The 13,779-nt window shown below is 44.5% G+C and overlaps 1 protein-coding gene across 1 annotated transcript in view; it reads left to right on the top strand.

The window, feature by feature from the left end:
* LOC117042477 overlaps positions 1 to 13,779 on the top strand; it is a 46,244-nt gene that overhangs the window by 1,396 nt on the left and 31,069 nt on the right. The window contains exons 2-4 of the mRNA XM_033142023.1: positions 2,294 to 2,946; positions 6,508 to 6,631; positions 9,907 to 11,335. Coding sequence (XP_032997914.1) covers positions 2,302 to 2,946; positions 6,508 to 6,631; positions 9,907 to 11,335 — 2,198 coding nt within the window. The 5' untranslated portion in view covers positions 2,294 to 2,301. The remainder of the gene's footprint in view (positions 1 to 2,293; positions 2,947 to 6,507; positions 6,632 to 9,906; positions 11,336 to 13,779) is intronic.

Here is a 13,779-nt window from a genome sequence, read left to right as displayed (position 1 = left end):
GAAGTAAAGTGTCCAGATCAAGGGAAATAAGAGCCTTGGTCAGACCACACTTGGAATAATGTGTCCTGTTCTGGGCACCACAATTTAAGAAGGATATTGACAAGCTGGAATGTGTGCATAGGAGGGCAACCAAGATGATCAAGGGTCTGGAAACTAAACCTTATGACGAACGGTTAAGGGAGCTGGGAATGTTTAGCCTGGAAAAGAGGAGACTGGGAGGAGATAGGATAGCCATCTTCAAATATCTCAAGTGCTGTCCTATGGAAGATGGAGCAAGCTTGTTTTCTCCTGCTCCAGAGGGTAGGACTCGAACCAATGGCTTCAAGTTACAAGAAAGGAGATTCTGACTAAACATTCGGAAAAAACCTTCTGACAGTAAGAGCCCTTCGTCAGTGGAATGGACTCACTCAGGAGGTGGTGAACTCTCCTTTCTTGAAACAAAATAAAATAAAAAATTCCTTCCAGTAGCACGTTAGAGACCAACTAAGTTTGTTCTCGGTATGAGCTTTTGTGTGCATGCACACTAGCTCATACCAAGAACAAACTTAGTTGATCTCTAAGGTGCTATTGGAAGGAATTTTTTTATTTTATTTTGTTTTAACTATGGCAGACCAACACGGCTACTCTCCTTTCTTGGACTTTTTCAAGCAGAGGTTGGCTGGCCATCTGTCATGGATGCATTGGCTGAGATCCCTGCATTGCAGGGGGTTGGACTAGATAACCCCCAGGGGTCCCTTCCCATTCTACAAGTCAATGATTCTATAATTCTAAGATTCTAAGACGACGCTGGCAGTAAAGACCCCATTTGCCCAGCTAGGAAATCCTGTTGGAACAAAAAAAGGTATTCACTTGTTTGGGGAAAGCACAGATCGTGGGTGTATCTATTCATTATTGTTGTTGCTGTTGGTTATTTTATCTTTCTGAACAAATAAAAGTGCCGTTTCTCACACCCAACCCAGCAGCAGGTTTAGTAAGAAGACACAGAAGGGGTTGAATCTGGAGTGGAGATAGCCGAGCTGGGCTAAAGTTGCCCTCGATCTGGGGAGAGAAAATGGCTTCGGAGGAGGTGGTGGGGACGATCCCGCTGGGCCTCCAGGAACCTTTTCCAATGGAGTGGGCAGGTGAGAAAATGGGCATGCAGAAGAACTACTTGAAAATGATTTACTGATGGCATTTAACTCAGAGTAGGCTTACTAAGATGCATAAGACTGGATCAGATACGTGCTGGAGATACAATGAGGTCGAGGGTACATTCTTTCATATCTAGTGGAGCTGTAAAAGGGTAAAAGAATATGGGGAAATCATCCATAATGAATTGGAAATAAAAAGGTTAAAAAGTACTTTCCCCCCAAAAAAACAGAGTCCTTTTTATTGGGGATAATTCAGACTGAAATTTCCAGGTGTCAAAAAAGGTTATTTATGTACGCCACTACTGTGCCTTGTGTTTTGTTATTCCCCAAAATGGAAAATGAGTGAGGTCCCAACTAAAGAAGATTGGCAACTTAAGCTGATGGAATATGCGCAGCTTGAGGACTGAACATATACAGGTGAAACTCGAAAAATTAGAATATCATGGAAAGGTTCATTTCTTTCAGTAATTCAACTTAAAAGGTGAAACTAATGTATGAGATAGACTCATGACATGCAAAGTGAGATATGTCGAGCCTTTATTTGTTATAATTGTGATGGTTATGGTGTACAGCTGATGAGAACCCCAAATTAACAATTTCAGCTTTGGGGTTTTCATCAGCTGTACGCCATAATCATCACAATTATAACAAGCAAAGGCTTGACATATCTCGCTTTGCATGTCATGAGTCTATCTCATATATTAAACTCCAGTAGCCAATGAAAACAATTGCTTACATAAATGGACATTTCCACAATATTCTAATTTTTCGAGTTTCACCTGTAGAATAAGAGAAAAAAAGAACATACGTTTGTTGAAAATTTGGGAAATAACTGTGTACAGCTGACAGAATAAGCACAACCCGCAGACTTAACATATACAATAAGAGAATTAGAAGAACATAGGTTTAGAGAAGATTGGAAAACGTTGACTGGATATATGGGAAATAACAGCTGAAAACACTGGCAGCATTTAGATAAATTCAACAGTGTAAAGCTTTGATAGGTGTAATAATGGAATACTGAATTGTATAGATTTTGTAAAATATGCAGGGATTTATGATACGTAAAATGAACCATGGAAAGAGAAGAAGGGACGGCATTGATATCTTAAGTAGTACTTTAATTGTAAAACAGAAAATGTAATACAAATTATATACAACAGGTGAGAAAATGGCCGATGGAGGCCCTAGAAGACCGGCAGACGTTTCTGAGGACGCCGGTGTGACCAACCACGTTGCTCTGGTGAAAAACGAAGCGGCTACTGCACGCGAGGAAGTCTGCGCGAGGGACGTCACGGAGGCGGAGGTGACGTCTCGTTCGGAAACAGACGACCCCCGGCTTCCAGACCCGCCGCGCTGGGACGATATATTTTTGACGTCCGTTGAGAAGGCGGTTGACACCCGGCCGGGAAAGTGGATGTCGCAGCTCATACCGGGCCTGAAAGAGGAAGGGCCACGATTTGAGGACAGGGAAGCGGGAGATTACGGGAAGGTGAAGGCGGCCATCTTGCGGGTCGACGCCATCAGCACCGAAGTCCAGCGTCAGCACTTCCGCCTGTTCCAATACAAGGAGGCCGACGGGCCCCGCGAGGCATGCAGCCGCCTCTGGTTCCTTTGCCACCGGTGGCTGAAGCCGGAGAGGCACACCAAGGAGCAGATCCTGGAGCTGCTGATCCTGGAGCAGTTCCTGGCCATCCTTCCGCCGGAGAGCCAGAGCTGGGTCAAAGATGGCTGCCCGGAGACCTGCGCCCAGGCGGTGATGTTGGCCGAGGATTTCCTCCAGAGGCAGAGAGAGCCCAAAAGGCCAGAAGCACATGTGAGATATTGGGGTCTCTTAAATTCTTTCTTTTTAAAAATATATTTATTAGATTTTCTAAAAACAACAATCAATACAAACATACAAATACACCAGAGAGATGAAGCGGTGGAGAAAGAATGGGGAAAATTTAAATTGTATTTAAAAAAGTATTGTAAGATTTAAAGTTAGGTTTTTATATACACCAGAGAGACGAAGCGGTGGAGAAAGAATGGGGAAAATTTAAATTGTATTTAAAAAAGCATTGTAAGATTTAAAGTTAGGTTTTTATTTGAAGAAAAAGGATAGGCTGTCATATATATATATAACTTGAATTAAATAATGTGAATTTTAGGAGAGTATAGAATTTAGAAATAGATTTAGAAAATGTTTTTTGTTTATGATTATTTTTAAAATATGTGACTGATTTAAATTGGGAAGTTACGTAAAATATTTTGTAAGGGACGCAATAAGGGGAAACAGGAGGAAGTCCACTCAAAGATGTGAAGAAAGTTGAGATTTTTTAATTATAGTTTATTTTTGTTTTTTGTAGAATGTTTTGTTTTGTAGTTTTGCCCTTTTTTCTTTTTTGTATGTATTTGTTGTGGTTTTTGGAATTTTTTAAATAAATATCATTTAAAAAAAACCACAAACAAACATACAAATACAAAACAAAAACAAAGCTACAATAAAAACAAAGAACTTATACTATCACTAACTTCTGTCCTTTACATTGTCTCCTGACTTCCTCTCATCTCCACTTTCTGCGTTCCTTGTCAATCATCTTCAGTAATTTCTTACCATCTTTAAAAAATCTTATTTTACTATATATATAAAAAAATCATTAATCTTATCTATTACCTTAACTCATTCTCTCACAATTCCCACACACTTAATCAAACTCTAAATCTACAGTCTAGCTTTTCTTCCAAATTTATATCTAATTTTTCAATCATACAATAATTTTTTAAATACAATTTAAATTTCTTCCACTCTTCTTCCACCGCGTCGTCCCCCGGCCACGAAGTTTCCCGGTCATCTCAGCGAGCTCCATATAGTCCATCATTTTCATCTGCCATTCTTCAATCGTTGGTATTTCTTCTGTCTTCCAGTTTTTAGCTATCAAAATTCTAGCTGCTGTTGTGGCATACATAAATAAAGTTCTATCACATTTTGGAATTTCTTGGCCTAGGGTGCCCAGTAAAAAGGCTTCTGGTTTCTTTTTAAATGTGTTTTTCAACACCTTCTTCATTTCATTATATATCTTTTCCCAGAAGTCTTTTACCTTCGGGCACAACCACCACATATGGAAGAAAGTTCCTTCTGTTTGTTTGCATTTCCAGCACTTATTACTTTGTCCATGATAGATTTTTGCCAATTTAACAGGTGTCAAATACCACCTATACATCATCTTCATAATATTCTCTCTAAGCAGATTACATGCTGAAAATTTTATACCAGTTTTACACAATTTTTCCGAATCCTCCAACTTGATGTTGTGCCCCACATCCTTTGCCCAATCTATCATTGTTGATTTCACCATTTCACCTTTTGTATGCCACTCGAGCAATAAATTATACAGGGTCTCTTAAATTCTTTCATCCAGGTATAGTAGGCCTCCATCCTAGGAAGCAAATATGGCCCTCCAGACCTGTCTGTCAGGCCCCCTCCTTGGCCACACCCTCTCTCCCCAAGCCTTGGGGAGGGCAAAACCTTTCTGCAAGTACCTCCACACTAGGCCACTCCAGAACCTTCCCCTTTATTTGCACACCTTTGGTAAATAATCTAGGTTTATTTCTAATTGCCTTACATTGATTGATTGTTAAACCAGCCCTGGTCGTTCCTCCAGCCTCAGAGGTCCGTGGGGTGGCTGCCCAGGAGAGGGCCTTCTGTGGGGTGGCCCCTCAGCGCATCCTCTGCACACGGGGGTTCCTGGTACCCCCATTGCCCAGCTTCTGGAGAACGCTGAAGACCCACCTCTTCACCTTTGGTTTGCATGGGGGTGTTTTGGTCCCAGTATTAAATTGCTTTGAATATTGTGTTTCTAATTGTTTTAACCCACCTTGGGACCTTACAACAAAGGGCGGGCAAGAATTTCTTTTTTTTTAAATAAAGACTCGTTATCGATAACACATGGGATGGGAATGAAGCTGAATGAGAATGGGATTTTTCTGCTCTGGTTTGCCAACGGCAACAAGGAATGGTAGGGGAGGTCTGAGAGTTGTTGAAGGTGTGCTTAGGACAGGGGTGTAGCAAGGTAAATTGGTACCCGGGGGCAAAAAAAAATTGTCGCCCCCGCCCCAGGCATGGTAAGGTTAGGTGGTACCCGGTGCAGAAAATTTCTTGTCAACGCCCCCATTGATTCCCCCCCCCTGCAAAAATGGTTTTACGTTATTTCATATTTTCTTACAAAGGAATAATAACAAGTAATAATAATAAAAACTTTTATCTATATCCCACCCTCCCCGGCCAAAGTCGGGCTCAGGGTGGCTAACACCAGATACATAACATTGGTATAAAATCAAAGAATAATTAAATTACCTCCTAAAAACATCTCAAAATCAAATTAAAGTCTAATTAGATGGCTTTCCACAGGGTTAGGGTTGGGAACAGTAAGTGCTCCAGCCTTCATGATATAGGAAATTTCAGCCTTCATGACATAGGAAAACAGCCAAGTGAACAGCTATTTTGGTGGAGGAGGGTCAAGGTATTAACCGATATGCATGAAATTTCATATATAGCTATATAATCCCTAGTATAGTATGATAAGACCTTCAGAGCAGGCATTTTAAAAAAAATTCAAAAATATTTTTCAAAAATATTTGTTCCTTGATCATTGGTCACCCCCTCCATTATGGAACCCGGGGCGGCCCACCCCCCTCGCCCCCCCTTGCTACGCCCCTGGCTTAGGATCTGTCTTCGTCTGCAGTGTTGCCCCTCCCCATGTGCTGCATCTTTCAGCCTCTGGGCCATTCCATTGTCACGGGTGGGACACTTTGACCATGTTTTTTGGTATTCACACATGTGTAACAATGTAAATATACATAAAAATTAACAACCAAAATTTAAACTATGTTCTTAATAAGATACTGAACATTTTACTATTTTTTTTTTTATTTTTATGGATATTTTTGACAATTTTATTAAACGTTAAAGTATTGTCGCGGGTGGGACAAAAAAAGGACATGGATCTTGAGATAAGTTTGATTTATGGAAAAACTCTGTGAGTTGGGAGGTGAATCAATGATAAACTCAGCATATCTGTTTAAATCAATCTTTATTGGTTACAACTATGCAATCAGGAATTAAGTTGAAGAAATTTAACGATACAAAATTAAGGAAAAAATGCTGTCACGGGTGGGACAATCATCAGAAAACTTTTAACTTGAACACTTCTGTGAAGACTACGTGGGTGGACTTTTGAAAAAGAAGGTCCATTAGATAAACTTCTTTTGTCTTTAGCTTTTTAAAAAATGGTTAGACTGCACGTTTGGAATCTTCCTCACCAAAGTCCAGCGCTCATCCAGCATTCTTATCAGGCTCATTTTTCATGGAATGGCCCCTCTTTCCTGGTCTTTTCAGGTGCCAGGATTGTTTGAGGAGGCCAGGGAGACGTCCCTGAAGGCCGAAGGAGATCTGTTGGACCCTGAGCAGAGACAGCAGGAGGTCAAGGAGGAGACAGCTGCGGAGGACAGTTCTTCACGAGGTAAGTTGCTGCTGTGCTCATTTGAATTTTAAAATTTTGAAAATTTGAATTGATGTTGAACCGGAAAACTGGGAATTGGGTTTGTTTTTGAAATTCAACGGGGGGGGGGGATCAGAGGAATTCAATCGATAATGAAATTGAGAAGAGTAAGAATGCCTGGCCTAGGAGAAGGGCCAGGCCTAAGCAATGATTCTATTTTTGTGAATTGGTTAAATTTGAAATGTAATAATATGCGCTCCTGTGAGAGGGGGGCTTGGATAATTGCTCCCCTCGGTGGGAGAGGGGGGAGTTTGAAAAAAATGTAACCACTATGCAATGTGCTTTAAATTGTAAAAATTCTATAAATTTTTAATTAAAAAAAAAGAAGAATTTAAAAATTGGTTCCTTTGGATGTTGGCATGCACAACACGGAACCCGCTCTGCTTCCTTTGACCCAAAGCATTAAGCCCTAAACGGCTTTGGTCCAGTATACCTGAAAGAGCATCTCCAGCCCCATCGTTCAGCCCGGACACTGTGGTCCAGCACCGAGGGCCTTCTGGCGGTACCCTCACTGCGAGAAGTCAAGTTACAGGGAACCAGGCAGAGGGCCTTCTCAGTAGTGGCACCTGCCCTGTGGAACGCCCTCCCACCAGATGTCGAAGAGAAAAACAACTACTGTATTTTTCGCTCCATAGGGCGCACCGGACCATAGGGCACACCTCGTTTTTAGAGGAGGAAACACAGGGAATTTTTTTTTCTGGTTTTCCTCCTCTAAAAGCCCTGGGGTTTTTTTGAGGATCAGCTAAAAGTTTAGCAACTTTTTTTGCAAAGGGAAAAACCCTGTTTTTTTGAGGATCAGCTAAAAGTTTTGCAGCTTTTTTTGCAAAGGGGGAAAAGCAAAGAGGAAAAGCCCCGTTTTTATGGGGTTCAACTCACATTTCTGCAGCTTCTAAAGGAAAGGGAGCCTTTTCCACAGTTTCCAGACAGATAATCTAATCAGCCAGTCACATGTCGCTGGGGAAACAAACAACCTCCCTCTGCAGCACATTCAACAAAGGAGGGCGGGGCTGAAAGGGAGCCGGGACTCTTATCTCTCTCCCAATCTCTTGCTGATCAGCTGCTGAGCAGGGTCCTTTCAACACCCCCTTTTCTCTTTGTAAAATAAAAACCACGATCCTCTTTTGGCCCCTGGGCAATTCAGCTCCAGGGACCACCATTCGCTCCATAAGACACACAGATATTTCCCCTTACTTTTTAGGAGGAAAAAAGTGTGTCTTATGGAGCAAAAAATACGGTACTACCTGACTTTTAGAAGACATCTGAAGGCAGCCCTGTTTAGGGAAGCTTTTAATGTTTAATAGGTTGTTGCATTTTAACATTCTGTTGGAAGCCGCCCAGAGTGGCTGGGGAAACCCAGCCAGATGGGCCGGTTATAAATAAATTATTATTATTATTATTATTATTATTATTATTAAGCGGAGATGGGGGAGAGCTAGAAGAGAAAGGAAGGGGGAGACAGGAAGGAAGAGGCAGGCTTGGTGAGATGGGGAAGGGAGAGAGACAGGTTGGGAAAGGATCATAGAATTATAGAGATGGAAGGGACCATGGCGGTCATCTAGTCCAACCCCCTTCAGTGCAGGAATGTTTTTGTCCGATGTGGGGCTCGAACCCACCACTCTGAGATCAAGAGTCTCCTGTTATACTGACTGAGGAGAAGGGGGAGAGAGAGGGAAAGGCTGGGAGAGAAAAGAAAGAAGGGGGGGGGAGAGACAGGCATCTCCAAGCTAAGGCTGGGGGAGACGTCAGCCTGAAATCTTGCCAATTGGCATAGGCAATACTATGCTCACTAGACCTATGGTCTGACTCTATATTGGTTTCTGGACTTCTGAGATCCCAGAGCCAAGCCGTTGATTTTGATTTTTAAATGTGTTTTGGGGTTCTTGCTGATATTGTGATCATTTCTGTCAGGTCTGTGACTGAGACTGAGGATTCGTAATTGTTTCTGGTATGTTTGGAACATAATAATATTAGTACCTTATTTTTCTGTCTATTAGACGCCCCCAATTTTGGGGGACACCGATTTAAGAAAATGGGGACAGATCTATCCGTGTGTAAGACGCCCCCAAATTTTGGACATCATTTTTTAGGGGGGAAACCTAGTCTTATACACGGAAAAATACAGTAATACAGTCGTACCTTGGTTCTCGAACACCTTGGTACGCATACGTTTTGGCTCCCAAATGCTGAAAACCCAGAAGTAAGTTTTCTGGTTTGTGAACGTTCTTTTTTTATTATTTTATTAAAAATTTATAAGATTTTTCAATTTAAAGCACAAATCATTACATGGTTAAATTTTTCATACTCCCCCCTCTCCCACCGAGGAGAGCAAAATATTCAAACCCCCCTCTCACAGGAGTACATATAATATCATTTCACATTTTTGTTGTTGTTGTTCAGTCGTTCAGTCGTGTCCGACTCTTCGTGACCCCATGGACCAGAGCACGCCAGGCACGCCTATCCTTCACTGCCTCTCGCAGTTTGGCCAAACTCAATTTCACATTTAACCCATCATTTTGCATAAATCATTCCTTAATCCTGACCCTTTTCCTGGGCCAGGTATTCCTACTCCTTTCAATTTCATCTTTATATTGACTTCCTCGAATCCCCCCCCCCGTTGACTTCAAAGTAAAAACATATTTCCCAGTTTTCCAATCATCTTCAGATCTAAGTTCCACTACATTTCTTTCCTCCTTATCATTTTTAAAATCATTAATACATCAAACTTAATTACTTTGGGTTGTGGACGCTCCTGCAGCCAATCAGAAGCCGCACCTTGGTTTTAGAACGGTTCCAGGAGTCGAACGGAGTTCTGGAACTGAGTAAGTTAGACAACCAAGGTATCACTGTAATTTTATTATTTGTATCCCGGCCATTTGTCTGGGTTGCCCCAGCCACTCTGGGCACCTTCCGACTTATATAAAAAGCACACATTGCTCACTTGATATGATTTGTGCCGCTTAATAATAATAATAATAATAATAATAATAAATTTTTATTTATACCCCGCCCTTCCCAGCCAAAAACCGGGCTCAGGGCGGCTAACCCTAATTAAAATCACAGCAAAAACATAAACACAATCAATTTAAAATAACAGATTAAAATACAAATTTAAAAATTCAATATTAAAACTGCAGTCTCAATTTTCTTGAGACTTTTCTTGCTTGTGAGAAAGTAGCGTTCAAATAGAACAGACGATTATGATTATCAGTGCTAATCCCCCAAACTGTTCCTTTTAGGCAACCTGTGCCCTAGTGAGAACAACAAAGGGAGCCCCCAGCCGGAGAACAGAGAGCACGAGGGGCTGTGTGGGGCACCTGATGAAGGCCTTGAGGAGACCTTCCCTCTCTTTGACGAACCCGAAGACCTACCCGAAAGGCCGCCGAGATCAGATAAGCCGTCGAAAAAGCCACCCAGGAAGAGGGTGCAAAAATCCATCCCATTGGCGGGCGGTTACGAAGATCTCGGTGTAGTCGCGGCAGAGCAGGAGGTGGGCGAGGGCAAGCTGCCCGTGAAGACCATCGTCTACGAAGAAAACTTCAGCCAGGGCTCGGACCAAGCCGGAGAGAAAATTCACAAATGCTCGGTGTGCGGCAAATGCTTCAGCCTCCGGTCGCGCCTTATCGTTCACGAGAGAACCCACACGGGAGAGAAGCCGTACACGTGCTCCGACTGCGGGAGGAGCTTCAGCGTCAGCTCGAGCCTCATCGCCCACCGAAGGACGCACACGGGAGAGAAGCCCTACAAGTGCTCGCACTGCGCCAAGAGCTTCAGCGTGAAGTCGGGACTGATCGCTCACGAGAGGACCCACACGGGGGAGAAGCCGTACAAATGCCTGTACTGCAGCAAGAGCTTCCGGCGCAACTCGGGCCTTGTTAGTCACCAGAGAATCCACACCGGGGACAAACCTTACCAGTGCTCGGTGTGCGAGAAAAGCTTTAGCGACATCTCGAACCTCATCACGCATCACAGGATCCACACAGGGGAAAAGCCGTACAAGTGCTTGGAGTGCGGGAAAAGCTTCAGCCAGAGCTCGTACCTCAACAGCCACCAGAGAATCCACACGGGAGAAAAGCCATACGAGTGCTCCGAGTGCGGGAAAACCTTCAGCGTCAGCTCGCGCCTCAGGAAGCACCAGAGAAGCCACACGGGCGAGAGACCGTTTATATGTTTGGACTGTGGGAAAACTTTCAGCGAGAGCTCGGATCTCCTCGCGCACGAGAGGGCCCACACCGGGGAGAAGCCCTACCGGTGTTCGTTCTGCGGGAAGAGCTTCCTGCGCAGTTCGGAAGTAGTCAGCCATGAGAGGATCCACACGGGCGAGAAGCCGTACCAGTGCGGGGAATGCGGGAAGAGCTTCAGCGTCAGCTCCCGCCTCAGCGCGCACAGAAGGATCCACACGGGAGAGAAGCCTTTCCAGTGCGTGGTGTGCGAGAGGAGCTTCAGCTACAAATCGCACCTCATTACACATCAGAGAATCCACACCGGCGAGAAGCCCTTTCAGTGCTCCGTCTGTGGGAAGAGCTTCCGTGGCAGCTCTAGCCTCGTGGCCCACGAGAGGACACATACAGGGGAGAAACCGTACCGGTGTTTGGACTGTGGGAAAAGCTTTACTCAGAGCTCAAACCTCATTAGTCATCAGAGAATCCACGCGGAAGGAAATTCCTGAAAAATCGGTTGGATGAACCTTAGTAGATATCTAATCCTCCTCTCTTCCCCTTTTTGTAATAAGGTTTGGGTCTTTGGCATTTCGTTAGCGCCCCGTCTTCTCTAGAGGGGGCATTTTTCGGGCGGCTGTGCTGGAATATCAATGCATTACTTTTCCCGCCGCTACCAGAGTCGGGCACCGATCGATATAAACCCCTTTAAAAGTGGAGTGTCACAAGCCCACCCAGGCCAAAAGTCACGGCAAATCGCTTGCTCTGTGAAGAAGGTTTGTTCTGAGTGCATAAAACAAAGGTGCATGAAAATGCAGGAGGGGAGAAAGCAAATCTCTCCAAAACGCCCGTCCTGTCCCAGCCGTTTGTCTCTTCACAATGTGTACCCTTTTTTCCAGACAGAGGAGGGAGGAGCCCTCCAGGCTTGGGGTGCTTACAAAGAGGGACCTGATCAGTGGGGAAACAGCCCATTAGGAGCAAATGAGGCCCTGCACCGCCAACCTCAGTCTGCACCCAGATAGCCCCAACTGCCAGTCCAGGGGTGGCGCTGCCTGTCGCCTTCCTGCCCTCAGTGTCGCTCTTTTAGTACCTAGCAGGGAGGAGGGAGATGGGGACAAAACGAGTCGGCTTTGCCTGCTGTTGACTCTGTCACTGCCCGTTGTTGGCTGTGGCGCCACCTACTGTTAGGCTCCTAGCGTTCCGCCCTACCAGCCACCAGTGGACCTGATTTTGCATTTCCCAAAGCCAGAACCAACTGCTTTTTGCCTTGTTTTCTGTGCTGCCTATAAGTCCATCCTGCCACTTGAAATCTCACTTCCCCCCCCCCTTTTCTGTTTGCGGGGTGGGGGAACCAATTCTCCTGAAGGGAGGCAGGACCGCTGCCAAGGAAGGCACGAGCTAAATCCTGGTGCTGAGGGCCGCTAGCGTTGCCAAGCAATGAAACAAGGCAAGGTACCGTTTCATATTCCTGCACTTAAGAGCCTCATTTCCACCCCTGAAATTAATATTCTTGTCTTTACGCTCCCCACAGACTCCAAAAACAAAGCGAAAGCCTGCAGTCTCTGGTGTTTAGGTGCATTTTTAATCTTCCTTTTCCCTTCCTTTGGTGTTTGGGTTTCTGTTCTTTTTTTTTTACTAACAAAGAGGTCGTCCATATCATCCGCAGAATCATATGGTAAAACTTGGCTCAGACCGTACCACTATAGGCTGCAGAGGTGTTTTAGATGTGGGAATATTCCGTCCCCGCCACCACCACAAAAGAAAGAAAGGGAAAATCCTTGCAGGTAGATATGTAGTGTGCAAGGGATACAACTTGGTTGACCTGCTACTTTTCTAGAGGCAGGGCTACACATAAGCTGAAAGTAATGCTGTCCAGACTTTATCGCTTGGCTTTGCCGATTGTATCAAACGAAGCGGTCGAAAGTCTGTGACCACTGGGTAGGTCCTGTTTTCTTATTTCCTAAATTGCGAATAGAGAGGGAGAATTTGTTTTGAGTCGAGGTGCTTTGCTGAGCGGACCTGGGAGAGAGAAAATGGGGCGGTTGGGATTCCAAACATGGGAAAGGATCCGTGCGCAACAGGAGAGGGGACTCCGACGTGGGTTTTCGAGAATGATTTTGTGCTTGCCAGAGCCTCTCTGAAATTGTTGGGGCTCTGCAGCGGCAAGCGTGTTCAACTTTACTCACGGCGCAAGTCCCACAGGAAGTTGGCCTCTGAAGCCAGGATGCTACCTTCACAGGGGACGGCTCCCATTTTGGGTAAGAGTCGCCACTTATTGCAAGACCTTGCTTCCTTTATACAGGTGCAGGGAACCTTTCGCCCTGCAGGTGTTGCCGAACTACAACTCCCATGTGCTTGTGCTGCGTCCGATGGGAGTCATAGTTTGGAAACCTCTGGGAGAGCCAAAGTTTTCCCTCCCACCTTCCTTTGGGGCTCAGCGTTCTGGCAACCTCGGGTCCCCCCAGCTGCCGTTCAACTACAACTCCCATCACCCACTGATTGGTCACGGATGATGGGAGTTGTAGTAGTTCAGATTTGTAAGTCGCAGGTACCAATTGGGTTGGAAGGTGGCAGGGGGACCTTTGGTGCCCTCCCGAGGTTGCTGAGCTACAACCATTGCTTTCTGGGAGTTGTAGTTCAGCAACACTTGGAGGGCCCTGTGCTATCCTCTCTCGTCTGCTGCTCAAGTCTCATCAAGGTGTGTGCAACGGAGCAGATTGAACCCGCTGGTTTGGGCCCTGCAGCAAGATCCCCCCTTTGCCATATGGCACAAAAATCTTGTTCCTAAATCTCAGTCACTGGTAATTTGAAATCTTGATCTAGAGTAGGACAGACATAAGCCAGATTTCTCAAAATAATAATAATAATAATAATAATAATAATAATAATAATAATAATAATAATAATAATAATAATAATAATATTTGTACCCTGCCCATCTGGCTGGGTCCCCCC

Source organism: Lacerta agilis, chromosome 2 (assembly GCF_009819535.1).
Source record: "Lacerta agilis isolate rLacAgi1 chromosome 2, rLacAgi1.pri, whole genome shotgun sequence".
Classification (NCBI taxonomy): domain Eukaryota; kingdom Metazoa; phylum Chordata; class Lepidosauria; order Squamata; family Lacertidae; genus Lacerta; species Lacerta agilis.
The sequence above is the reverse complement of the archived record's forward strand: the minus strand, read 5'-3'. Positions and strand labels throughout refer to the sequence as shown.